The 26,038-nt window shown below is 53.6% G+C and overlaps 5 protein-coding genes across 6 annotated transcripts in view; 2 read left to right on the forward strand and 3 right to left on the reverse strand.

The window, feature by feature from the left end:
• Positions 1-26: 26 nt before the first annotated feature.
• Positions 27-3,311, reverse strand: LOC116515293 (kelch-like protein 41a). Its single transcript, XM_032227238.1, has 3 exons — positions 2,078-3,311; positions 1,768-1,995; positions 27-1,670 (listed from the first exon to the last, which is right to left on the reverse strand). The coding sequence occupies exons 1-3, from the start codon at positions 2,275-2,277 to the stop codon at positions 128-130; spliced, it is 1,971 nt and encodes a 656-aa protein (XP_032083129.1). The 5' UTR covers positions 2,278-3,311; the 3' UTR covers positions 27-127.
• A 1,582-nt stretch (positions 3,312-4,893) lies between these two features.
• LOC116515475 (F-box only protein 27-like) lies at positions 4,894-9,512 on the reverse strand. Its single transcript, XM_032227542.1, has 5 exons — positions 8,780-9,512; positions 8,412-8,529; positions 7,639-7,734; positions 6,522-6,660; positions 4,894-5,419 (listed from the first exon to the last, which is right to left on the reverse strand). The coding sequence occupies exons 1-5, from the start codon at positions 9,216-9,218 to the stop codon at positions 5,279-5,281; spliced, it is 933 nt and encodes a 310-aa protein (XP_032083433.1). The 5' UTR covers positions 9,219-9,512; the 3' UTR covers positions 4,894-5,278.
• An 80-nt stretch (positions 9,513-9,592) lies between these two features.
• On the reverse strand, positions 9,593-12,217 carry LOC116515528 (F-box only protein 27-like). The gene is made up of 5 exons (XM_032227639.1): positions 11,869-12,217; positions 11,496-11,613; positions 11,167-11,262; positions 10,828-10,966; positions 9,593-9,903 (listed from the first exon to the last, which is right to left on the reverse strand). Exons 1-5 carry the CDS (start codon positions 12,215-12,217, stop codon positions 9,676-9,678), a joined length of 930 nt encoding a protein of 309 aa, XP_032083530.1. The 3' UTR covers positions 9,593-9,675.
• A 186-nt stretch (positions 12,218-12,403) lies between these two features.
• ACP7 (acid phosphatase 7, tartrate resistant (putative)) lies at positions 12,404-18,569 on the forward strand. Its single transcript, XM_032227541.1, has 13 exons — positions 12,404-13,161; positions 13,870-14,070; positions 14,176-14,358; positions 14,452-14,477; positions 14,666-14,763; positions 14,977-15,039; positions 15,648-15,762; positions 15,846-15,959; positions 16,843-16,900; positions 17,197-17,264; positions 17,540-17,611; positions 17,843-17,980; positions 18,217-18,569. The coding sequence occupies exons 1-13, from the start codon at positions 13,050-13,052 to the stop codon at positions 18,283-18,285; spliced, it is 1,317 nt and encodes a 438-aa protein (XP_032083432.1). The 5' UTR covers positions 12,404-13,049; the 3' UTR covers positions 18,286-18,569.
• Positions 18,570-19,688: 1,119 nt separating this feature from the next.
• Positions 19,689-26,038, forward strand: part of PAK4 (p21 (RAC1) activated kinase 4) — a 38,124-nt gene continuing 31,774 nt past the window's right edge. The window contains exon 1 of one of the 2 annotated variants that reach the window (XM_032228087.1): positions 19,689-19,914. The gene's annotated coding sequence lies outside the window, so the exon portion shown is untranslated. The remainder of the gene's footprint in view (positions 19,915-26,038) is intronic. The other variant, XM_032228089.1, reaches the window with a different exon arrangement.

The raw sequence follows: 26,038 nt of genomic DNA on the forward strand, positions 1-26,038 counted from the left end.
TCTCCTGTCAGCCCTGGAGGCTCCCTTGTAGGCAGGAAACAGAACGGGAGGGAGGGGCCACATGGATTTTTAATGAGTTCACTTGAAAATAGCTCTTCTGGGGCGGGGGGGAGGCGGTCTTCTGCTTCTACAACTCCCCACCAGTTGAGGGTCTCCCTGGTGCCAGGTCAGGAGAAGGAGGGTGGTGCTCCTTGTCGCTCTTCTCCAGGGGGAGCGGGGGCTCAGTGACCCCCACAGCCACCGGGCCTGCCGAGGTCTCTTGCGCGAGGGCCCTCAGCTCGGCTATTGGCACCTTGAGGGTCACACACTTGAGCACCCTGCGCACAACCATTCCTTGGGCGGTGAGGTTCTCGGGGTCCTGGGTCCAGGCGGCTTCCCCGGGTTGCCAGTGGTAGATGGCGTCGTGGGTTCTGGAGGTGCAGACACCGCCAATCACATAAATCCTCCCTTGGAAGGAAGTGGCGCCAGCAAAGGCAAGGGGCACGGGCAGGGAAGGGATGGCCACCTCCCTGCTTATGATGCCCTCCTCCTGCATGAGGAAACATTTCGAGGTGCAAGGAAGAAGTTGGCTGAACCTCCGGTTGGGGTGCGGTTGGTTGGCCTTCCTGGAGAAGAAGCCCCCGATGACACAGATCCCGGCCTCCACGGTGACTGCGGCTGCCCCGTGGAGGCTAAACTCGAGTGGCACCTGCGCCCAGGTATCCAGGTGGGTGTCGTAGATGAGGAGGCCCTTGTAGACCACATCGTCGGAGTCGGCGTCGCCGCCTATTAAGTAGAGCTTGTTTTTGTACGCCGCGGAGGCGGAGAAGCGCAGGACGATGGGCAGGCTGGCGATGGAGGCCCACAGCTGCTGGGCCACATCAAAGCACTCGGCCGAGGCCAGGGGGCCGGCATCGTTCCAGCCGCTCAGGGCGAAAAGCTTCTGCTTGCAGGTTAGGAACATGTGGACAGAGCGGGGCGTTGACATGGCGGGGAGCTGGGCCCAGCGGTCAGCCAGAGAGTTGTACTCGTGCAGCGCAGAGGAATAGGAGCCATCGGCGTGTTTCCCTCCGGAGATGTAGAGCCTCTGGTCCAGCACGGAGCAGCCGGGGAGGGCCACCAGTTCCAAGGCTGGCAGCTTCGTCCTGGACCCGCTGGTCGGATTCAGGCACTCCATGTAGCAGTCCATGTCTTCGCTGACCGAGAGGATGTCCCTCAAACGGGGCACTTTGATGCAGACGATCTTCTCCTGGTACATGCCCCGGCGGAGCCCCCCGCTCACCTGCAGCCTCCCTGCTCCGTCCAGGTCCTGCCACCGGACCTCCAGCCGCTGACCCGGCAGCTCTGCCTCCGTCTGCACCTGGGCAACCTCCTCCTGGGACAGGAGCGGGAAGCGAACGCACCCGAGCAGCGTCCTCAGCACTGGGAGGCGCTTGCTGGGCTCAGCTCCCACCCACCGCTGCGCGGCCCGGAAGACCTCCATTTCTGAGGCCACCGCCAGGTGGTCCGAGGAGAGGATGCAGGTCAGGGCCCTCAGATCCAGCTGCAGGAAGTCCTGGTGTTCGAAGAGGAGGCCAAAGTGGAGACCCAGGTAGCGCAGCGCCCCCTGCAGCAGGGCGGGGTGGTTGTGGTCGTGGCCCAGCATGTAAAGGCGAAGGCAGTTCTCCGGGGAAATCTTCTCCATCAGGAATCTGTTGAGGGGAGGAATGGAAAGAAGGATCACTGGAGAACTTGGCAGGAGAAGCCCCCACCCCCAAAAACAGAGAAGCCCGGGAGGGTCTGGGCTACCTGCTGATGAGCGTCAGTGCTGGGCTGAGCTGGAGCCGGCTGGCCGCGATGAAGAGCTCCTCGGCGCTTCCGGGACTGAAAGCCAGCTCCCCCGAGTAGAGGTAGCCCAGGAGATTCTGGAGGACGGAGGGGTCCATGTCTTCCAGGAGGACCTCCCCATCCCGGGACTCCTTGAAGCCGCTTGTGAAGACGGCCTGGAAGTAGGGGCTGATGGAGGCCAAGAGGGCCCTGCGTGGGGAACAGAGACGGTGGGGTTAGCCGTTGGAATCCTGCCCCGAGCCCTGCCCAGCTGGCGGATGCCAAGACGCACCTGTTGCAAGGGAACCTCTTCCCTCCGGCGACCAAAGTGGCATCGCAGAGTTCCGGCCGGTGATGCAGATGCTTCAGACCTGGGGAGCAGGGGGGTGGGGGGAAGAAGGGAGAAGAATGTCTTTCTTCCCTGGGGGAGGAAAGAGGAGCTCTGAACCTTCGCTCCCCCTTTTCCTCTGTTGGTAGGAAATTCCTCAGCATCTCCCGCTGTTGGGGCAGGGGGCTGCTAGGCCTGGGGGTGTGGAAGGGGGGGAAGGCAGGACGAAAAGAGGAGCTCCCAGGCAGGGAGAGGGGTTACCTTCTGTCCCGCTGTTTGGGAAGTTCAAGGATGGCCTCAGGGAGAAGGGCATCGAAATGGCAACAAGGTTCACGGCTCCTCCTGGCTGTTCCGCTGGTCACTTCCTACCCCTAGGACCCACCAAAGACCCACCTTGGCTGAAACAGGCTTTGAGAGAGACAGTCGGCTCTGGCTGTTCATCGTTGGCCCCGTCGTCTTCTTCTTCTGATGGATCCATGATGGCTCAAGTTTGGAGCACGGAGGCTGCCCTTTCGCTGGGGCCCTGTTGGTTTTTGGTGGCCCCAGAGGGTCCTCCCAGCCCAGCTCCTCCTGCCCCCTCAAGATCTCCTGAGAGGCCCCTGCAGAAAAGGTCTCCAAGGCAGCCCCCACCTCACAATGGGGGCCAAAGCATCCTGAACCCCACCCTCAATCTCTGGACCCAAATGCAATGTTGGCCTCCCGATATCCAGAGCAGAATCCTGGTGGGAGTCACGAGGGGGTGGGCTCTCTCTGGCTTCTTCTTAGTTGGACACTTCTCTCCACCAATGGAGGTGCTGGAATCCCCAGACTGGCCTTCAACTTTGACCTCTGGAAAAGGGCTATTTTTGACAGTCCCTGTGATGGGCCCCCAGGGTTTTTTCTTTCCCTCTATGGACATTAAGTGCAGAGCTGGTGACAGCTGACAGTTCTTCGTGCAATTCCTTGCACAACTACATTGGGGAATGCTGTGTGTGTGTGTGTGTGTGTGTGTGTGTGTGTGAGCCCTCCTAACTTGGTCAGTTAGAAAAGAAAGACTCTCAAATCTGTTGTTAAGGAAAGTGCACTTTACTAAAGCCAAGTGGTTACAGAGAAGCAAAGCCGGATCTGAAGTTTTGCACCCAAAGCATATGGTTAATTTTCTTTTCTCCCCACCGTCTTTCTGGTTGTCTTAAACCAGTGTTTCTCAACCTTGGCCACTTGAAGATGTCCGGACTTCAACTCCCAGAATTCCCCAGCCAGCATTCGCTGGCTGGGGAATTCTGGGAGTTGAAGTCCGGACATCTTCAAGTGGCCAAGGTTGAGAAACACTGTTCTGTAAAGATGAGTCATTTCCCCCTCCGTGAACGATGCCTTCTCTGGGGGCTTTTGCTGCAGGAGACCCCACCTCCATGGTGGTCACCTGGACGACCTTTGAGCCAGCCGAGTCCCTTGTAGTCTGGGAGTTGAAGTCCGGACATCTTCAAGTTGCTAAGGTTGAGAAACACTGTCTTAAACTGTCTGATTACATCCAAACAAATTTTGATAAGAGTCCCTGAGCTTGACGGGCTGGGTGGTCTCACGCCCCCTTCCCTGACTTTGGAACGCCCAGCAGGTTTCATGGCACGGCCATTCTCCTTACCCCAGCCCCCCATCTACCTCCCATCTGCAGCTCCCCCCCCCCCCATTACTTATGGCACACTGGCATCTGGTGAAGCATGGCTGGCACAGCAGGATGGCGGTCCTGAGAGGGTGTGCGTGCGCATATGCGTGCCTGTGGGAAATCACTGGAGCTTTGAAAGCCTTTTAAGCAGGTCAACCCTTTTCTCAACATTGTTAAATAGTGCATATACCATCCATAGTTGCCGTTAAGACCAGCGCATCAGCTGACCCTCAAGAATCAAAGTAAAAAATGCCCCCATCTGCAGATAAGCTGACCCTTAAAATATTTGCACTTAATTTTCACAATTGGTGTATCCAGGGATTATCCATTTTTCATGCTATTTTGATTAAAAATCCAAGGGTCATCTTATCCACAAGTATATGTAGGATACGCAAGTATTTTTTTAAAAAAATATTACCGTATAGACTCATGGACAAGACAAAGCAATTGGGGAAGTGTATTCCAGCACTTAAAATTCTCCACTCATTGGCAAGCATATATGGTACCATTTTTCGGAATAAAAGTTTTCTCCATTTAATCCTGGATGGGGTGGAGGGAGGGGCACATTCCCCCCCTCCCCGCTGCTTGAAATAAAAACTCACTGATGTATTAGTCCTTCTTGCTTTGATAAGTATGGGCAACACCACTGAGAGGAAGTGGAACCAGGCAACGTTAAGACTTGTGGACTTCAACTCCCAGGATTCCCCAGCCAGCACAATATATAAAGCAGTGTTTCTCAACCTTGGCCACTTGAAGATGTCCGGACTTCAACTCCCAGAATTCCCCAGCCAGCATTCGCATTCGCTGGCTGGGGAATCCTGGGAGTTGAAGTCCGGACATCTTCAAGTGGCCAAGGTTGAGAAACACTGCCATAAAGTATATTGCATTCCTGACGGAAGGATTGAAACCTTTCCAAGAATGGCTTGAAGCAGGGGTGTCAAACTGCGTCACGCTCAGGCCACACCCACCCCAGTCCGCAAAGTTAAAAAAAACGTGTGGTCACTTGACACAATCAGGATTGACACCCGTGGCGTAAAGGTAGTCCCCCACTTAAGACCCCCAACTCAGCCCAAACTTTATGTTGTTAAGTGAGAATTGTGTTAAGTGAGTTTTACCCCATTATATGACGTTTCTTGGCATATTAAGTGAATCGCTCCAGTTGTTAAATGAGTAACACCGTTGTTAAGTGGATCTGGCTTTCCTATTCTCTTTGTTGGTCAGACGGTCACAAAAGATGACCACTTAATCCTGAGACAAATACGAACCATTTGCTGAGCATCGGAATTTTGATCTGTTGACCATGGGGAGCCTGCAATGGCCATAACTGTGAAGATTGGTCTGAGGTTATCTTTTTCAGTGCCGTTCAGTCACTAAACAGTTGCAACTCAAGGACTTCCTGTGTTTTAAGGTTACAGACAGGATCCTCATTTTTCGCCAGCTCAGAAATAGGATTTCGGAGGCAAAACGGGGCTGGGGAGCTGGGAAGGTGGGGGGGAAGAGAGTCCAGGCTCCGGGGATTCTGCAGACTACGAGGAAAACTGGATTACGACGGAAGAGTTTGTCACCCGGGCACCGTAATGTCCTTTCCAGAACTGTGTGTCCTTCCCTCTGTGCCGAAAGAGGATGTAGCGGACTCCAGGGCCATATTGTCTGAATGTGTGGGTTACCTGGAGAGACAGAAATGGAAGCAAGAGAGGCTCAGCCATTTTTTAAGACTCTGGAAAAGGGTTTTAAGGAACTGAAGCTTCTTCGTGCATTTATTTATGATTGATTTGTTGCCGTTATTTAGAAAATTTTACTATTTACAATTTTATTATCATGTATTCCGGGAGCTGTGGTGGCGCACTGGTTAGAATGCAGTACTGCAGGCGAACTCTGCCCACTGCTAGCGGCTTGAACTTGGCAGGGTGCAAATTTGACTCGGCCCTCCATCCTTCCGAGTTTGGTAAAATGAGGAGCCAGATTTTTGGGGGGGGCAAAGTGCTGACTCTGTAGCCAGCTTAGAGAGGGATGTAAAGCACAGAAGCAGTATATAAGTCAAAGTACTATTATTATTATTATCTATTATGTTTAGAAAAGTGTATTTCACACGATCTCATCCAGCTACTTGGACTTCTGGGTGCTGCCTGTCTGAAAATTGGGGTAGCCTGAGAACTTGAGATCCCCTTAAAACACTCCTGGCCCCCCACCCAAAAACATGGAGTTTCAAATTCTGAGCACCTTTAGAGTGTAGCTAGTCCTCAAGGTACGACCGCAACTGAGCCCCAAATTTTTCTTCCCAAGTGAGTCATGCAGTCATTAAGCAAATCCCCCACTGAGTTTGCTGGTTATTGCGTAACCCTGGACCCGGGCAAAAACTGTCAAATTACATACTAGTTACCAAATGCCTCAATGTGGATTACTTGGCTGTGAGGATGCTGCAACTATGATAAGTGTGAAAAATGGTCGTAAGTCATTTTCAGCAATGTTGTCACTTCAATTGGACTACCTGTAGTTTAATGCATTGTAATTCATTCTATGCTAATATAGCTAAAGATTTTTTAAATGAAAATTTCCAACTATTTGTGCAACCCCTAGATACAAATTCTAGATTCTTCTCTCTTGGTTATTTAATTCTTAAGGGGACTTTAATTCTCAGAATTTAGTCAAACGTGCGTAGGAGGGAAAGAGAAAGTGAAAAAGAGAAACAGAGAAAAAGAACAGGCCATCCCCCCAGGGGCAGGGAAATCCAGCAACCAGACAAGAGAGGCCTGGTGTGGCCAACAGCACCTTTTGGTACGAGGGGTCCATGCTTGGAGGTCTGGGATTTGGTTTGGCTTCAAAAACACCAATCTTCCTTTTTTTATTAGCTGCCAAGAGAGCAACATACAGCTCATATTCACAGCCACAGTCCGGACGGCCACTCCACCTGCAAGAGTCAAAGGGCAGAAGACAGTGACGTGCGGTGACTTTTATGGCTGGTGAGGCAGCAATTATTTTAGACTTGTGGACTTCAACTCCAAGAATTCCACAGCCAGGCATGCTCAATTCCGATTTAAAGTGACAGCATTTGTTCTTCTCCTTTGCTAAGTAAGTTTCCTTCTTTCTTTTTCTTTTTCTTCCCCTCCTTTCTCCCTCTCTCAAACACACACACGAACACACACACAAAGTTGCACCAGGAGGATGAAGTTTGAATTCCTCCCCCTCCCTCCGACCCACACGTACTTTTTCCAGCTGTTTCAGAGAGGATTTCAACTCTGCTCTTGCCTGTCATCATGAAAGAAAAAAATGTAAAAGGAGAAAGGCAAGAGCTGAGGTCAGGCTGAGCTAGTTGCTGCCAGAGTCACTGTGGATGACTCTGCTTAACTGTTTAAAAAAGCCTCTAAAAATACGCCCTCTACAGGAGGAGGCAGGAGAACGACGTGCCTCACCTACGTCAGGAATTTTTCGGCTTTTAACCCTTGCTTAACTCTGCTCGAGTGCTCATAAAGAGTCAGACTAGATGAGGCACATCGTTCTCCTGCCTCCTCCTGTAGAGGGCGCTTTTTAAGAAGCTTTTTTAAACAGTTAAGCACTAAGCAGAGTCATCCATTGGGGACTCTGGCAGCAACTAGCTCAGCCTGACCTCAGCTCTTGCCTTTTTCCTTTTACATTTTCCTTTTCTTTTCATGATGGCAGTGGTGAGGCTCTGCCTCCCCTGCCTCCCCTGACTGCACGTCCCTGGCAGAAGGGCTGGTCACAAGAGGAAGCTGGAAAGGCCTCTTCCTTGGAGATCCTCAAGCACCGAAACCCTCCTGTGGGTGTTCAATGTCCAGACAAGTGGCCGGCCTGTCCAGGCCTCGGACGATGCCCCAAATCGTCCACACCTACTGATGGTCACCCAAGGAACGAGGAGAGCCTCACTCACCAGTCCGAGACCACAATGTCAGGCTGGTAAGTGTCCAGCAGATCCTGCCAGAAGCCCTCCTTCAGCAAATCGATGACCTGCTCCTTCTGACACCACCTTTGGAGAGACGGATGGAGAAGACAGGCAGAGGGGAAACTCTGGGCCAGAGTTCACCCAGCAACGCAAAGCCCCGAAATACAGGCAGTCCTCGACTCACAGCAGTTCATTTAGCCCCTGGTGGTGAAGACGCTTGCCTCCCACTTGAAAAGTAAGAGTTCAATCCAGAGAGAGGCAGGAGAGAGAAATCTGCTGTGAAATTGGTGTAGGCATCAGGGAGGGAATTCGGCCAGTAAATTCCCAGCTCCATGCAGTCGCCCACCCCAATACAAGGGATTACATTACAGGGTCATAAGATGGGGAGGTTCTTTTAATGGCCCTCCAGAATTACAGTGGCACTGAAAAGAGAGACTTATGACCGGGTTTCACCCAACCATTGCAGCATCCCCATAGACAGGGGATCAAAATTCGGAGCCTCTCAGCTTCACGTGCTCATCTTTTGCAAACGCCTGAGAAGCAGAGCCAATGGGAAAGCCAGATTTGCTTAATGAATATGCGTTTCACTTAACAACTGTGTCCAGGAAGGTTATAAAAAGGAGCAAAGCTTCCTCAACAACTGTCTGGCTCAGCAACAGAAACTTTGGGCTCAATTGTGGCCGTAAGTCAAGGACTACCGGTAGCAGAGGACGGTGGGAAAACCTCCAAAGGACCCTGGGAAGGAGAAGCAGGGGACTCACTGGAAGGAGGAGGCAAAGCAGGTCTGGTCCTCAGCGCCTTCCAAGAGAGCCCGGTTCTCTTCCACCTTCCAGCCGTCACTCCACCCATCGCATTCGACGCTCCAGTGTCGGAACTCCTCTAGGGGCAGAGAGCCAGGCTTTTAGCACCGCTCGAGACCCACCAGGTCAGCGGAACTTTAGGAGCTACACGCCCTGCCCGAGCACGGGTGGGGGAGGCGCTGCCGACGAGGAGAGCCCGAAGGGACCCGAAGCGGCGACAGGCATCCCGAGAAGGCTCGACTGCCCAGCGGGGGAAGAAGCCAGGCGGGCGGCGCCGGAGACGCATCGGGAGCCGCCTTCTCGTTCCTCCCAGCGGCCGGGCTGCCTACCTCTCCCGCAGGGGTTTCGCACGAGGTTCCTGCCCAGCGGCCGCAGGACGGCCAGGCGGCTCCACTGCAGGCGGGGGCAGCGGGAGGCGGCCTGGAGGACGGCGCGCATGGCGGGCTCCCTGCGCCACTGGAGCTTCCAGACGGCGGGGCCGTCCAGCAGGTCCCTCCAGCGCCGGCAGACCAGCCGGCAGCGCGTGGCCAGCGTCTCGGGCGGCAGCCAGCTCAGGATCAGCGCCAGCACTTCGTTGGGCAGCCGCGGCCAGTCCGGCGGGGGCGCCCCGGAGAGGCTCCCACCGGCCCCGGACGCCTCCTCGCCCGCCTTCCCGGCCTTGGCGGTCGCGGCGCCCATCGCCGTCCCGCCTGCGGCTCCGGGTGCGGCTCCGGACGGGGCGCGAGGGCGGCTGCGGAGCTCCCTTCCCGAGACGCGCCGTCCGGGCATTGCGGCCAGCGCAGGTTCCCTTCCGATCCCAGCTCGGTCCGCGGCGCCCTCATTGGCGGACGGACTCGCACGACATGTGATTGAGCAGCGCCTGGCCAATAGCGTCTCCTTTCATGACAGCCGCAGCGCGGGGGCGGGGCGCGGCATTTTTTCGGATTCCGGCGGGTCCTTGTGCTCAACTGTCACTAAGCCCCCCAAAGGACTCCGCAACCCCAGAAGGAAAAACCGGAGACCCATAAAATGTAAGAGCGACAACATTCCACCTGCCTCGCCAGTCAGCTTCACACCTGGCTTTCAAAGCAGCAACGTCCGTCCTTCCTCCAGCTGTTCCTGAAGACCCCCAAGTGTTTCTGACAGCATTCAGAACAGAATGATTGACAGCTTTGCAAGAAGGGTTTATTTTAAATGATATATACAGGAATATGCCTGGGATTCCTCACACTCATTTTTCGCCAGTTCAGAAATACGATTTCGGAGGCAAAACGGGGCTGGAGAGCTGGGAAGTTGGGGCGGAAGAGAGTCCAGGCTCCAGGGATTCTGCAGACTCCGAGGAAAACTGGATTACCACGGAAGAGTTTGTCATCCGGGCACCGTCATGTCCTTTCCAGAACTCCGTGTGCTTCCCTCTGTGCCGAAAGAGGATGTAGCGGACTCCAGGGCCATATTGTCTGAATGTGTGGGTTACCTGGAGAGACAGAAATGAAGCAAGACAGACTCAGCCATTTTTTAGATTCTGCAAAAGGGTTTTAGGGAACTGAAGCTTCTTCATGCATTTATTTATAATTGATTTGTTGCCGTTATTTAGAAAATTTTACTATTTACAATTTTATTATCATTTGTAGTAGGAGTTGTGGTGGTGCACTGGTTAGAATGCAGTACTGCAGGCCAGTTCTGCTGCCTGTCGGCTGCTTGCAGTTTGACAGTTCAAATCTCACCAGGCTCCAGGTTAACTCAGCCTTCCGTCCTTCCGAGGTGGGTAAAATGAGGACCCAGATTGTTGGGGGCAAAAGGCTGTAAAACCACTTAGAGACTGCTGTAAAAGCACTGTGAGGTGGTATATAAGTCTAAGACAGGTGGCTATTTATTATAATTGTACTACCATTGTTTAGAAAAAGTGGATTTAACATGATCTTGCATGATCCCAGAACAGCATAAATATAAATATATGCTTGTCCTAAATATATGCTAGTTACCAAATGCCTGAATTTTGATCACGTGACCACTGGAATGCTGCAACAGTATGAAAACTGGTTATAAGTCAAGTTTTTCAGAGCCACTGTAGGTCCAATCAATCACTGGTTGTTACGTCTAGGACAATCTGCAACGTCATGCCTATGCACATTTTAATTCATTCTACCTAATGTTGCTACGGATCTTTTAATAAAAAATTTCCAACTATTTGTGCAACCCTAGATACAAATTCTATGTTCTTTCCTGGATATTTTCTTCTTAAGGGCACTTTAATTCTCAGAATTTAGTCAAACGTGCGTAGGAGGGAAAGAGAAAGAGAAAGTGAAAAAGAGAAACAGAGAAAAAGAACAGGCCATCCCCCCCAGGGGCAGGGAAATCCAGCAACCAGACAAGAGAGGCCTGGTGTGGCCAACAGCACCTTTTGGTATGAGGGGTCCATGCTTAGAGGTCTGGGATTTGGTTTGGCTTCAAAAACACCAATCTTCCTTTTTTTATTAGCTGCCAAGAGGGCAACATAGAGCTCATATTCATTGCCACAGTCCTGGCAGCCACCCCACCTGCAAGAATCAAACGGCAGAAGAGCTGGTCATAACAGGAAGCTGGAAAGGCCTCTTCCTTGGAGATCCTCAAGCACCGAAACCCTCCTGTGGGTGTTCAATGTCCAGACAAGTGGCCGGCCTGTCCAGGCTTCGGATGATGCCCCAAATTGTCCACACCTACTGATGGTCACTCAAGGAACGAGGAGAGCCTCACTCACCAGTCCGAGACCACAATGTCAGGCTGGTAAGTGTCCAGCAGATCCTGCCAGAAGCCCTCCTTCAGCAAATCGATGACCTGCTCCTTCTGACACCACCTTTGGAGAGACGGATGGAGAAGACAGGCAGAGGGGAAACTCTGGGCCAGAGTTCACCCAGCAACGGAAAGCCCCGAAATACAGGCAGTCCTCGACTCACAGCAGTTCATTTAGCCCCTGGTGGTGAAGACGCTTGCCCCCCACTTGAAAAGCCGTAAGTCGAGGACTACTGGTAGCAGAGGACGGTGGGAAAACCTCCAAAGGCCCCTGGGAAGGAGAAGCAGGGGACTCACTCGAAGGAGGAGGCAAAGCAGGTCTGGTCCTCAGCGCCTTCCAACGGGGCCCGGTTCTCTTCCAAGTTCCAGCCGTCATTCCAACCAGGAAACTCGCATTGGACGCTCCAGTGTCGAACTACTCTAGGGGCAGAGAGCCAGTCTTTTAGCACCGCTCGAGACCCACCAGGTCAGCGGAACTTTAGGAGCTACACGCCCTGCCCGAGCACGGGTGGGGGAGGCGCTGCCGTCGAGGAGAGCCGGAAGGGACCCGAAGCGGCGACAGGCATCCCGGGAAGGCTCGACCGCCCAGTGGGGGAAGAAGCCAGGCGGGCGGCGCCGGAGACGCATCGGGGGCCGCCTTCTCGTTCCTCCCAGCGGCCGGGCTGCCTACCTCTCCCGCAGGGGTTTCGCACGAGGTTCCTGCCCAGCGGCCGCAGGACGGCCAGGCGGCTCCACTGCAGGCGGGGGCAGCGGGAGGCGGCCTGGAGGACGGCGCGCATGGCGGGCTCCCTGCGCCACTGGAGCTTCCAGACGGCGGGGCCGTCCAGCAGGTCCCTCCAGCGCCGGCAGACCAGCCGGCAGCGCGTGGCCAGCGTCTCGGGCGGCAGCCAGCTCAGGATCAGCGCCAGCACTTCGTTGGGCAGCCGCGGCCAGTCCGGCGGGGGCGCCCCGGAGAGGCTCCCACCGGCCCCGGACGCCTCCTCGCCCGCCTTCCCGGCCTTGGCAGTCGCGGCGCTCATAGTCGTCCTGCCTGCGGCTCCGGGTGCGGCTCCTGACGGGGCGCGAGTGCAGAATTCCTTTCCCCTCCTGCCCCGTCGGGGCATTCCCGGGCGTTCCTGCAGGCGCTGATGGGCGATGGGCGGGGCGATTGTCCAGCGCTTGGCCAATGGCGTCTCCTTTCATGACAGCCACGGCGGGTGGGCGGGGTTTTTTTCCGAAGCCCTCAGGGTCCCTGTGCCCGAAGGCTCCGGGGTGACTGCTGCGGGGGTCTCTCCGCGCCCTGCGACGGCTTCGCTGCTCGGGAGCCGCCTGGGAGCCACGTCAGTCGCGCCCCGGTTTCCACTATTTTGCAGGCCCAGCACGGAGGTCCCCGAATGGGGCCAGCCGCCCCGCCCCCGACTAAGCGGCTGCTGGACGGGGAGGGCGAGCCCGGGACGGTCCGCTTCTGTCCGGAGACGCTGCGCCGTTTTCGCCCGCCGCTTCCGTGACGCTTTTCCAAAGTCCGCAACTTCCAGCTGGAGGGGCTCCAAGCCCCGGAATCCCCCCGCCCGGCAGCTGCTCTTCCAGCGCCCGCCTTGCCGCCTCCCCGCCCGCCCGGGCTTGGCAGGGAAATCGGGCGCGCCTCCCGGAAAGCGGCTGCGGGGGAGAGCTGCTCTGGGCCGCCGGCCTCTCGGCTCTTCCAGTCCGGGGAGGCGGGGCGAGGGCGGCCCCTGCAGGGAGAGGCCCGCTGGGCGGCTGGAGGCGGCGGCCGGATTGCAACACCGCGTCTTGTGACTTGCTGCAGGGCGGCCTTGGCCCGCTCGTCCCCGGAGCTGCGGGGCTTCGGCGGCTGGCGAGGAGCCCGGCGGGAGAATGAGCCGAGCGGCGAGGCTGCTGGGCTTCTTCCTCTGCCTGTGGCTGCCCCACTTGCGAGGCCAGGGCGCCCGGCCCTCCCAGCCTGAGCAGGTGCATCTGTCTTACCCAGGTGAGCTTTGGGGCGCCCGCCTCTCCCGTCTCCAGCTCTGCACCTCCAGCGGGGAGAAAGCCAGGTCGGGGGGCTGCCAGCCAGCCTGGGCCCAGCGGGGCTGAATGCCCGATGTTTCTTTTACTTTCCCTTAACTGAACCCCGGATTTGGTTGCAGCCAATCGCTTTGCATATTTATCCACCGCATTTGCTGCCCTTTCTGCTTTGCAACCTTCTGTAACAGTGTTTCTCAACCTTGGCCACTTGAAGATGTCCGGACTTCAACTCCCAGAATTCCCCAGCCAGTGAATGCTTAATCATTCCCCTGGCTCAGCTGATAAGGGAGGAGAGCTTGTGGCTTAGAGGTTAATACAACTGCATAATCCAGTGTTTCTCAACCTTGGCCACTTGAAGATGTCCGGACTTCAACTCCCAGAATTCCCCAGCCAGCGAATGCTTAATCATTCCCCTGGCTCAGCTGATAAGGGAGGAGAGCTTGTGGCTTAGAGGTTAATACAACTGCATAATCCAGTGTTTCTCAACCTTGGCCACTTGAAGATGTCCGGACTTCAACTCCCAGAATTCCCTAGCCAGCATTCGCTGGCTGGGGAATTCTGGGAGTTGAAGTCCGGACATCTTCAAGTGGCCAAGGTTGAGAAACACTGTTCTGTAAAGATGAGTCATTTCCCCCTCCGTGAACGATGCCTTCTCTGGGGGCTTTTGCTGCAGGAGACCCCACCTCCATGGTGGTCACCTGGACGACCTTTGAGCCAGCTGAGTCCCTTGTAGTCTTTGGCCAGGCTCCGGGAAAGACCCTTCCCCACAAGGCCAGCGGAAACGCTACACGCTTTGTGGATGGGGGCAGCCTGGGCCGTGTCCTCTTCATCCACCGAGTGACTCTCCGCGGCCTTCTCCCGGGACGGAGCTACGGTAAGGAATGGGGGGCCCTTGTTCTTCGCAGGGCAGGGCAAAAACCACCCCCACATAATGGCACACATAAAGACGGAGACCCCCTCCGCTTCTCTCGCCTTGCAGTCTATCGCTGTGGGAGCCCGCGGGGCTGGAGCCAGCCCTATGGCTTCCGGGCGTTACTGAAGGGCAGCGGCTGGAGCCCGCGGTTCGCCCTCTTTGGAGACCTGGGCCTGGTGAACCCCCAGTCCTTGTCCCGGCTGCAGAGGGAGACTCAGCAGGGCTGGTACGACGCAGTGCTGCACATAGGTAGGCCCAATGGCTGCCCGGCTCTTCCCTGGGGCCCTTTTCCTTTGTCCCCCTGTGATGGTGACCCTCTTCCCCCCTTCCCCCCCCCCCCAGGAGATTTTGCCTACGACCTGGACTCGGTAAGAACCTCTGGAGCATCTCTGGGCTTGGCAGGAAGACGCTTGGGGACAGCCATCGTCAGGCCAGACCCGTGAGGCTATTCCAAGAGGGCCACGTGGGTCGGCAGCCCCCCGACCTGGGCAGGGGTGGGAGATCTCTGCCCCTGGACATTGCCCCGTCCCAACCTCTCTCTGTTCCACCCCTGCAGGATAACGCCCTCGTCGGGGATGCCTTCATGCGGAAAATCGAGGCCGTGGCTGCCTTTGTGCCATATATGACTTGCCCGGGAAACCATGAGGAGAAGTAGTGAGTGGAGCTGAGCCAGATTGAAGAGATGCCCGCACCTCTTCCAGTCTGCCTGCTGGTTCTGGTGGCCTCCTTGTAACTCCCAGGGCGGCCCTCCCTCTCTGGGTGGGGTGGGGGGAATACAGCCTAGACGTCCCAGTTTTGCTGGGTGACATAACGAAGGGAAGGGCCACTGTTTTTGCATCCATCTCCTTCCCTTCCACCCTCCTGCAGCAATTTCTCCAACTACCGGTCCCGCTTCAGCATGCCCGGAGACACCGAGAGCCTCTGGTACAGGTGCGTCCCTGGGCTGCAAGGGGCACAAGGCCAAGACACCGAGACCCTCTTCCTTCCCAGGCTCTCCAGTTCCTTTCCTGGGGGGAAAGAGAGGTCCGGAGCTGCTCCTGCCTTGTATGGCTGTGGTATTAATGTCAGGCCCAAAAGGCAGTTTCCTCCACGAAGGTCCAAGTAAACTGCTTTATTGCTAAAAGCCTTTGCACAGGAATCTTCTCAACTAATATTCAGCCCCGACTTAGATACGGCTCCATGGGATTCAAGAGAGGTTGGACTTAGTTTGCTTGTGGCTATGCAAGGATGCTAGGCTGGTGCCTCTTTAGACTCTGCCCTTGCTATTCCTTCTCCTACACACACCTACCCTGTGAGGGAGGCTGAGACACAATACCTGGCCCAAAGCCCCCCAGGGAGTGTCTCTAGCCGAAGCTCTCCGTCTCCTCCGTCCATCCCCTGCCCTGCCCCACCAGACTCACTCTCTGCTTCCAATTGCTTTGGGGGCAGGTCTGGGCGGGGGGTCTGGGCTCTGGGGCCCCCATCCTCTGGGGGAGGGGGTTCCTTTCCCCCCACTTGTCCCCCTGCTCTTAGTGGTTGTCTATCTTGCCCCCTTCCAGCTGGGATGTAGGCCCTGCTCATCTCATTTCCTTCTCCACGGAGGTGTACTTCTTCCTGGGCTACGGGGAGGAGCTGGTAGCCAAGCAGTTCCAGTGGCTGGAGAGGGACCTCCAGGTAGGCGGGGTCCGGATTTGGGTGGGCGGAGCCAGTTTGCCCCAGGCAAAGACCAGCCTCTGGTTCGTTCCTCTCGGGGGCAGGAGGCGAACCGGCCTACACGGCGCGGGGAGCGCCCCTGGATCATCACCATGGGGCATCGACCCATGTACTGCTCCAACAACGACAAGGACGACTGCACCCAGCACGAGAGCATCGTAAGTAGGCCTTGGAGAAGCCGGTTTGAGCCCCCCGGGGAAATAGGGGGGGGGAGGGGCCGAAACATTTATTTTATGAAACAAAGGTATATGGTTGCCTGTCTCTGGCGGCCGACCCTCACCTGATCCTTTCAGGCAGATGTTTGCAGCCAGGAGGATCAGGCGGAAGTGAAATGACACTTAATTATAAAAGAAAAACAAGTAAATATAATGAGATAAGCTGGATGACAAGGTAGGATGGAAACTCACTGAAGAGGGATCCAATAAGGAAAAACTTCCTGGCAGTGAGAACAATCAAGCGGTGGAGCATCTCTCCTCCGGGGGCTGAGTGGGCCCCCGTCCCCGAAGGCTTTGAAGAAGAGGAGATGGACAGCCATTTATCTGAAAGAGTCCAGGTCAGTGTTTCTCAACCTTGAGGACTTTAAGTCCTGTGGACTTCAACTCCCAGAATCCCCCAGCCAGCTCTGCTGGCTGGGGGATTCTGGGAGTTGAAGTCCGCAGGACTTAAAGTCACCAAGGTTGAGAAACACTGGTCTAGGTTAAGGGTTCCAGTTTGGGACCTTTAAGATTTGTGCATTTCGACACTCTAGCTGGCCGGGGGAATTCTGGGAGTTGAAGTCTCAAGGTTGGACAGCCCTGATCTGGGATCTCCTACTTGAGCAGGGGGCCGGACTAGAAGACCTCTGGGGTCCCTCCCAAATCTGTTACTCTGTCGTTCTGAAGCGGCTTGCTTCAGCTGGAGCTGGAAGTGGGCAGGAGGCTGAGTCCCAGGCCCAGCACAGCCACAAAGGGGCTCCAGGGTTCAGCAGGGGGCACTCAGTGTTGTTTGTGGGCCTCTCAAATAAACTAAATCTAAATATTCAAATAAACTAAATCTTTCCAGGTGCGCAAAGGACTTAAGCCGAACCGTTACGGCCTGGAGGATCTTTTCTACAAATACGGTCAGTTCCCCCAGGCAGCCCCTGCTGAAGGCCCCGGGAACCCCTCCAAGGGAAGGCACACAGAGGGAGTCCTCCACTGACCCAACTCACTTAGTGGCCACTCAGAGTTACAACGGCACTGAAAAAAGTGACTTATGGCCTTTTTTCACACTTACAACCTTTGCAGCATCCCCACTGCTTCATACTTATGACCACTGCGGTGTCCGGGGGTCACGTGATCCCCTTTTGCAACCTTCTGATAAGCCATGTCAATGGGCTCCCCTTCCTCCCCCCCTCCCCACTTTCTCTTCCTCCAGGGGTCGATCTGACGCTGTGGGCTCACGAGCATTCCTACGAACGGCTCTGGCCTCTCTATGACTACAAGGTGAGTCCAGCTTTGGGGACTGGGGGGTGGGGGCGTTCAGAATGGGCTGCCTTCCTCCTTCCTAGCCAGGGGGAGCACCTGAATGGCTCCCTGGGAGGAGCAAGGGGGCTCCCTGATTTTAAAACCCACAGTGCCCAGTTCTCTGCCTGCCCCTTTTGCGTGGATGGAGAGCTGCAGAGCTGCAAGACGCAGAGAAGTGGGCAGAGCAGAGGGGCAGCTGCCCCCCCCCCAGCACCCCAGTTCATTCTTTCCCTTCCTTCTCCTCCCTCTTTCAGGTTTACAATGGGAGCACCGCAGCCCCTTACACCAATCCCAGCGCCCCCGTCCACATTATCACTGGATCAGCCGTAAGTTTGCAGATGGGCAGCGTGAACTAACCGTGACGTCTCTGTGCATATACAGAATTCTTTTCCTGGGAAGCCGCCCATTGTGGTCCTAAGTCAAGGACTGGAAGTGCTGGGTGGAGAAAGCCCAGGGTGGGGGGAGTGGGGGGCAGACTTTAGGCTCTTTGCACTTGGCCATGGGGCCTTCGGCGGCTGAGCTGCATTCCCTTTCATCTCCCCCTCTCCCCTCCCCAGGGTTGCAAGGAGCGGCTGGACCCTTTCATCCCAGACCCCCGAGAATGGAGTGCTCTGCGGGTTGAGGATTATGGGTACGCCCGCATGCAGATCGTCAACATGACCCACCTCTGGTTGGAGCAGGTCTCGGATGACCAGGTGGGAGCTTCAACAGCAGCCCCGAGTCCATGGCTCCGCTTGGCTTGTGAATTTCCCCAGCCTGGGAAATCCTGGCGGCCAAGCAGCCTTGCTCCACCTGAGCTGGCCCTGAGCTCCAGCCACTCAGCCTCCTGGGGGAGACGCTTCCTGCACTGCTCAGGGTGGCCGCCCACCCATCCCCTCCCTCCATGGCAGCCAGACTTCGCCTGATCCCCCCCTTTCCTTTTGGTTTTCAGGATGGGAAGGTGGTGGATAAGATTTGGCTGATCAAAGACCGGCATGGTGGCCCCAGGGCCTGGCAGTGACCCTCCAGGCTGGAAGACCCTCGGAGGCAGGGCAGCCAGTATCCCTCCTCCTGAGCTCCAGCGGCTTCAATTGCACTGAGCTCTCTGGCCTGAATATGAAGCGGTTTGCGTGACCCGGCCACAAAGGGGGTGAAAGAGTGAAGAAGAAGACGACCTTGACCACTGGAGGAAAAGGAGGAGGAAGTTCAGTGATGTTGCTGCAGCTGCCCTCCGGGTAGCATTGAGGACAAGTGTGATTTTAAAGCAAATAATTACTTGAAATAAAAATCAGGACTAAAGGGAGACCAGACAAAAAATGTGTTTATTTTTAAACCAGACTTCTCAGACGGTTATTTCTAATATATTTCTGCCATTCCTTGTAGGGTGGAATTTGCAATTTGGAAGACGATCGGTTGTGCTTCCTGGCCGAAGGAGCAGGGCACAACCTCAGTGAAATACACCAATGGGCGCTTCTTACAAAACTTTGCAAACCTTGGTTCGCAGTGGGGGAGGACGGCAGAATTACGCGGGGAGGAAACTGGGGGAGCTGTTTCCCCGGTGAAGGGCGGCTGCTCTCCGCATGGTCTGTTCTGATGGTCCTTCCAAAGGGCGCCAGCAGGGAGGAATCCTGGCCCTGCCCTGCCTGCGTGATGAAGCTGGGTGGGGTGTGTGGATTTTCCTACTTGGGGGTCGGACGGGAGACCACGTGGAGATCCAGAGGCCGAGAAGAGCGGGAAGGAGCCAGGCCAAACCTTCTCCGTTGTTGGCCAGCAGACCGGATGAGCCAGGCAGGAGATCCCTGTTTCACCTCCAGGAAACGCCCGGTGGGGCTCTTGTGTCCTTTGAACCCGGGACTTTCTGCGGGTTCTTGCTGCACAGAGGGCGAGGAGCAGCTCCAGGAGAGCTTGGCTCAGCAGCAGCTGCCGGCCAAGTGATGGAGCCTCCCCTCCCGCGGCAGTCTACCAGGGATCTGCAACATTGGCAACTTTTAAGACTTGTGGACTTCAACTCCCAGAATTCCTCAGCCTCCTAGCTGCCCACCTGCAACCTGGGCAGGAAAGGTTCCAGATGTGCCAGGATTCTTCAGGTAGTTGGTGGGGGTCAAAGGTTTGGGGGCACACAAGACCCCTCTGGGCAGAGGGAAGCCCCTCCCAGCCTACAGCTCAGGCGTCTCCAAATTTGGCAACTTTAAGACTTGCGGACTTCAACTCCCAGAATCCCCCGGCAGCCCCGAACGCAGCAAAGAGGCGGAAATGCCCCGAAGCGCCGCCTCCACGCCTAGCCCAGCCTCCCGTCTCTCAACGCACGCCGCCCAGCCATTCGTCCTCCCCTGCCCCGCCCCTCTCCCTCTCGGCCAATGGCAGGCGAGTGCTAGAGCGCTCCGGCCCGGCGTGGCCTAATCGGGAGCGACCCCGCCTCTCCCCGGGCGGGGCGGGGCCCTCTGTCGCCAGGCGACGGGGAGGCGCTTGTCCCCGGATGTTGCCGGCCGCGGCTTGGCCGGCTCCCAAAATGGCGTCCTCCTCCTCCTCCTCCTCCTCCTTCTCCTCCTGCTGCTGCTGGTGAACCGAACCGGGACCGGCCTGCGCGGCGGCGGCTGTTAACGGGCGAGCGGCGGCGCCAGCACCGAGGGGTCGGCGGCCTAGCTAGCGGGTGAGCGAGCGAGCGGAGCGGTGGGCGGCCGGGGGTCCTTCGGTGGGGCAGCCCGTCGCCTGAGGGGCCTCCTGAGTCTGGGCCGAAGCAGGCGCCCCTGTGGGAGGACCGAGGGCCTGGCCGTTGGCCCGCGTTGAAGGGCGGGTGGTGGTGGTGGTGGTGGTGGACGGGGGACCACGCGGAGATGCCCGGGCGGAGCCTGGAGAGTTTGGGGGAGGAGCTGCTTTATGGTGTCCTCGACTTACAACCGTTCGTTTAGTGACCATTCTGTGTTACAGCGGCCCAGGCATAAGCGACTTGGGACCGTCTTCCACAGCCTCCATTCATGTTTCCCTTGATCCAAATTCAGGCGCTGGGCCACCGACTCACACTTACGACGGCCGCAGTGTCCCACAGTCACGTGGTCCCCTTTTGCGACCTTCTGACAAGCAAAGTTAATGGGGGAAGCCGGATTCACTTAACAACCAACTGCAAGGGTTCGCTTAACCACCGTGGCAAGAAAGGTCGTAAAATGGGGCAAAAACTCGCTTAGCAGCCGAAATGTTGGGCTCGGTTGTGGTTGCGAGTCGTTGTTGCCTTTGACCAGGGGCGGCCTGTGGGGGGGAGGAGATCCGGGCAGGTGGCTGTGCCTTTTTTCCCAGGCGGATTCCTGCAGAGCCGGCTTTTCTCAGCCCCGAGCCTCAGGCGGGGTTCAAGGCTTTGCTCTCGTCGCTCCCTCTGGGCCCTGAGGAGCACCGGCGGTTGAAACCCCCAAAGTTTCCACTTTGCCTCTTTCCTTATTCTTTTAAAACAAATCGCCTGTTTGTAAAGTGCTCGGAGTTCCCTGGGAGTCCGATGGCGTATAAATTTATATTACGTAAATCTAAACAGTTAAATAGTTGCAGGACTGTCTAGCCCAGTGTTTCTCAACCTTGGTGACTTTAAGTCCCGTGGACTTCAACTCCCAGAATCCCCCAGCCAGCACAGCTGTGCTGGCTGGGGGATTCTGGGAGTTGAAGTCCACGGGACTTAAAGTCACCAAGGTTGAGAAACACTGGTCTAGCCGAAGGGAGAGAAGGACGAGGGGTGACATGATTGTCAATTATTGTCAAACAGTTATTGTCAATTCTAATTGGGTTTGTTTGGTATATTCTATTTTTTTAAAAAACTTTTGTATTATGTGTTTCTTTTAATGTTGTACGCCGCCCTGAGTCCTTGGGAGAAGGGCGGCATATAAATCTAATAAATCTAAACCTAAACATGGTGGCAGTCCTCCAATATTTGAGGGGCTGCCACAAAGAAGGGGGGGGGAGTTGAACTTATTTTCCAAAGCCCCTGAAGGCAGAACAAGAAACAAGCAAGGAGAAAAACAGCCCAGAATTAAGGAGAAATTTCCTGAAAGGGGGGAAAATTAATCAGTGGAACTGCTTGCCTCCAAAAAATCGCTTTTAAGAAGAGACTGGACAGCCATTTGTCTGAAAGGGTATCCGGCCTCCTTGTGCAGTGGGTTGGACTAGAAGACCTCCAAGGTCCTTTCCAGTTCTGTTATTCTGTATTCAGATTTTCACAGGTGGATAAGGGGTTTAATCCAATCCCTTTTATTTGGGGAAGGGGGCTGTTCCTAGGTGAGCTAAGCCTGCTCTTACAAAATGCCCTCCACAGCCCCTTTGACCTGTTTAGCTTCTCTCTGTCTTAAGCAAGCTGCCGTGAATCATTAGTCTGTAAGCCTCTTTCAAGAATTTACTCTTGGCTTACAGGTTGGAAATGAATCTCTCCATCATATTCATAAACTGCAAAGTTGGTTTCTGATTGTAAAGAAAGCAGCACTATTAACGCCTAGCAGATAATCCTGCCTGGCTGTAAATCAGAGAATTTTAAGGGCTGGAGAAGCTTCTACACTTTACAAGCCTCGGTGTCCAAAAGAATTCTACTGAAGTGGTTTATGGAATGTAGCTAGATGATAAGTTGTCCTGTATAAAAGATTTTTTTCCAGAAAAAGACTCTCCTGAATATTTGGAAGTCTATTTTATATCATTTTGTGGAAAGCTGTACTTTATATTTAAAGGCTTCTAGATTTGGTGATGTACAGGTGAAACTCGAAAAATTAGAATATCGTGCAAAAGTTCATTTATTTCAGTAATGCAACTTAAAAGGTGAAACTAATATATGAGATAAGACTCATTACATGCAAAGCAAGATAGTTCAAGCCGTGATTTGTCATAATTGTGATGGTTATGGCTTACAGCTCATGAAAACCCCAAATCCACAATCTCAGAAAATTAGAATATTACATGCAATCAATAAAAGAAGGATTGGACATAGAACAATATCGGGCCTCTGAAAAGTATAAGGATGCATATGTACTCAGTACTTGGTTTGGGCCCCTTTTGCAGCAATTACTGCCTCAATGTGGCGTGGCATGGAAGCTATCAGCCTGTGGCACTGCTGAGGGGTTATGGAAGACCAGGATGCTTCAATAGGGGCCTTCAGCTCTTCTGCATTGTTCGGTCTCATGTCTCTCACCTTTCTCTTGGCAATGCCCCATAGATTCTCTATGGGGTTCAGGTCAGGCGAGTTTGCTGGCCAATCAAGCACAGTAATCCCACGGTCATTGAACCAGGTTTTGGTGCTTTTGGCAGTGTGGGTAGGTGCCAAGTCCTGCTGGAAAATGAAGTCAGCATCCCCATAAAGCTCGTCTGCGGAAGGAAGCATGAAGTGCTCCAAAATCTCCTGGTAGACAGCTGCGTTGACCCTGGACTTAATGAAGCACAGAGGTCCAAAGTCCTGTTACTCAGTGGTCCAAAGTCCTCCTTTCTGATGAGAGCAACTTTTGCCCAAAGTACTAAAACCTGGTTCAATGACTGTGGGATTACTGTGCTTGATTGGCAAGAAAACCAAGTACTGAGTACATATGCATGCTTCTACTTTTCAGAGGTCCGATATTGTTCTATGTACAATCCTTGTTTTATTGATTGCATGTAATATTCTAATTTTCTGAGATGGTGGATTTGGGGTTTTCATGAGCTGTAAGCCATAATCATCACAATTATGACACATCACGGCTTGAACCATCTTGCTTTACATGTGATGAGTCTTATCTCATATATTAGTTTCACCTTTTAAGTTGCATTACTCAAATAAATGAACGTTTGCACAATATTCTAATTTTTCGAGTTTCACCTGTAATATAAATGTAATTTGAGAATACTCTGGCAGGTAAAAGTCTTGGGAGAAAAAGATTAGATTTAGAGCATGAATGGCGGAGGTGATCTGTTTCAGGATGAGTCCAGAGAAAGATTTTGGCACCTGTAAGTAGGACACACCCTGCTGTTTATGGTACATTGGTGAAGGCTCCATATATTGGTGTGGTATATTAGTGTAGGCTCACTTTCATAGTTAAGGGTCATTTGTCTGCTTGAGGTTGTGAGTTGCAACTACCATTTTTGCTAATAAGGAATTTTGGGATATCTTGGTTGTATACCGATGTTTGTTTGAGAAATTGTTCTGAATTTTATGCTCCAAAGAGCCCAGTGCCTTTTTTCCCCCTTATATACAAGTTGAGTCAAACATTTGTTTATAAAGATCGGTATATAGACAAGTTTTGTCTTGCCAGAAGGTTATTGTTTCTCAGCTCTTTCAGCCTCTGGTTTATCCCTTGAACATGTCGACAAAAACAACTTGAATGCAGAGCTTTGCATCCCAGAATAATCGAACATACTGATAGCTTCAGAAGCCCTTCAAAATGTTTCAAAAAACGAGCAGTCTAGCTACAAACTGGTCTCTGGTTGTTGGCCTTATTTTGATGAGATGATTTGCGTTGAGTCCCATTGCAAACTTGGAACCACTTGAAAAGGAACCAGGATCTCTCTTCCAGAAAACAAGGAAAAGAAAGCGCAGAGAAGCAGAAGATTAAACAGCTACTATATTTGGAAAGTTCTGAGAGGAGATAGGAGGTCCGGTTGGCAGCTTCTGCTTACTGCATTTATATACGGAAGGACACCCGTTTGGCACTTGGTCTGTTTCTCTCAGGACTGGAAGTTCTTTCCTGTTAAAAGTTAGAAACATGTGGCTTCGTTTTTTTACAAAAGGGTTAGAGCTCTTGGCCCAGTGGTCGAGCTTGTTTCAAAGGAGACTTTTTCTGAAATCTTCAGGTTCAAATTTAGGGAGCGTGGTGGGGAAGAGACCCCCATCTTCTCAGCCTGGAAAAACGCTTCCAGGATGAAAATGTCAATACGGGACATTCTGAAAGTCAACAAGGAGATACTTTGCTTAGTTCATCCACGCTGTGTCCTAAAAAAAAGGCTCCAGTTCTGATAAAAGAGCAAGCCTGCCCGTTGCCTAAATTTGCTGTCCTTGGAGTCTTGGATCCGTGGGTGACGATTTGAAAAACGCTCTGTAGCATAATTCAGTGGTGGGACGGAGCTTCCAACATGGGGTATGTCAAATATTACCTGACGTTTTGTCTTGGATTAGATAACAATTTCCCCCGGTGAAGTATTTCCTAAATGCCTTTGTTCTGCATTTCTCTGCAAAGCCTGGAAATTGTTTTTACAAATCTTTCGAGAGCAGATGGATCCTGGCTCTTTGATCCTTTCGGGGCCAGCCAGAAGACGGCAAGCAGGAGCTGCTTTGCTGCCTTATTCCAAATCCTGGGAAGAGTCTGATTATGTAAGGCCGTCAAAGCCATTCTCTCTGAATGGCAGAGGGGGACATGGGGGCTTTTTCAACGAAGGAAAAGAGCAAGCAAGGGGGTAGGGCAGCTTAGGTGCATGCAACTATCTGGGCCCTAAATAAAGTGGAATATTAATACCAAAAACATTCTATTCCGGTAACTGTTAGTTTTCTGTTCCAGTGTTCCACAACCAATGGCAGTGTGAAGACTTCAACTCCCAGAATTTCCCAGCCCGCAAAATTGAAGTCCAGACATCTTCAAACTGCCAAGGTTGAGAAACACTGCTCTGTTCTGTTTAAATAAATCCACCACTCCTGTTTATTTTATAACAGCAAAATTACCTAAATCAAAAACTTAAGATTTTCTTATTATAGGCTTCAGAAATAGTAGGCAGGGGCAAATAGCAAAAATTGTAGCATTGCCACCAGCTTTATTTTTATTAAATTGGAGGGGACAGGACAATTTTTGCACTTGGGTGTGTTTTGAGGTACACCGTGAGTTATTTCCACGTGTAGGATAGTAATAAGTTGGCTATAGTGATTGGCATTCTGGATTGCACAAATTGGACTGCAGGGATCTTTTTCAAAGGGATCATATAAGGCTGATCCAAGAAGGAGCATTTAATGGAACAGAACTGGAGGTAGATTGAACTTCAGCTCTGCTGATCCCCGGACTTCTGGCTAAAAGATTACAGGAATGGCGATCTAATCCATCTGGAGGCGTTCCAGGTAGGGGAAGCTTTTCTGCCCGCTGCCCTTAATTCTTCAATTGCGAAACTGCATCCGGCACCCCTCGTGTTCTCGCAGGCTCTGGGGTGACCCATAGAAGTGGAATAAGAGAAGGGGGCTTAGTTTATTGAGGAAAAATTCCCACAACAGATTTCAGAAGACAGGCAGAGGGAGAAATGTGAGGCTGCAACGTGTGTGCCAATTTTTCCTCCCTCCTATGAAAAAAAAAAAGTTAAAGCCTAAGTGGGAGAAAGAGAAACAGAAGGTATTTTAAGCCTGAACGGAGAGTCTTCCCCCTCCCACTGTTCTAAATTTGTAGAGCATGGAAGAAGGAATAAAATTGCCTGCTGTACCTGCTCCTTCTATAGAACTGTAATGATATATATGGGAACTAAGCCTCCGGCGTAAGAAAAAAGGTATTTTGTTCTAAATGCAGCAGGCTTGGTTGGGAGAATGCTGCTAGAATTTTTCTGGCATTTAAAATACTGGGCTTCCTCCTTGAAACCCCAGTTCAGAAAAAGAACTTTGATGTGAAAAAGGCTCTGGTTAGGAATCCTAGCTGCCAACCACGTTCACATGTAAGCTGACGTGCGGCTGAAGTCTCAAGTGCCTCCTGGTTATCCCATTCAGGGGGTGGGTGGCATGTTAGGCTCTTTTTGCCTACCCGTCACACACGTTGGCAGCTCCATGCCAGAGCGGCCTTTGGGGTCTCTGCCTTGCCTGGAAGGAGAGGAGAGGGCAAAAC

The sequence above is a fragment of the Thamnophis elegans genome, chromosome 12 (genome assembly GCF_009769535.1).
Source record: "Thamnophis elegans isolate rThaEle1 chromosome 12, rThaEle1.pri, whole genome shotgun sequence".
NCBI lineage: Eukaryota > Metazoa > Chordata > Lepidosauria > Squamata > Colubridae > Thamnophis > Thamnophis elegans.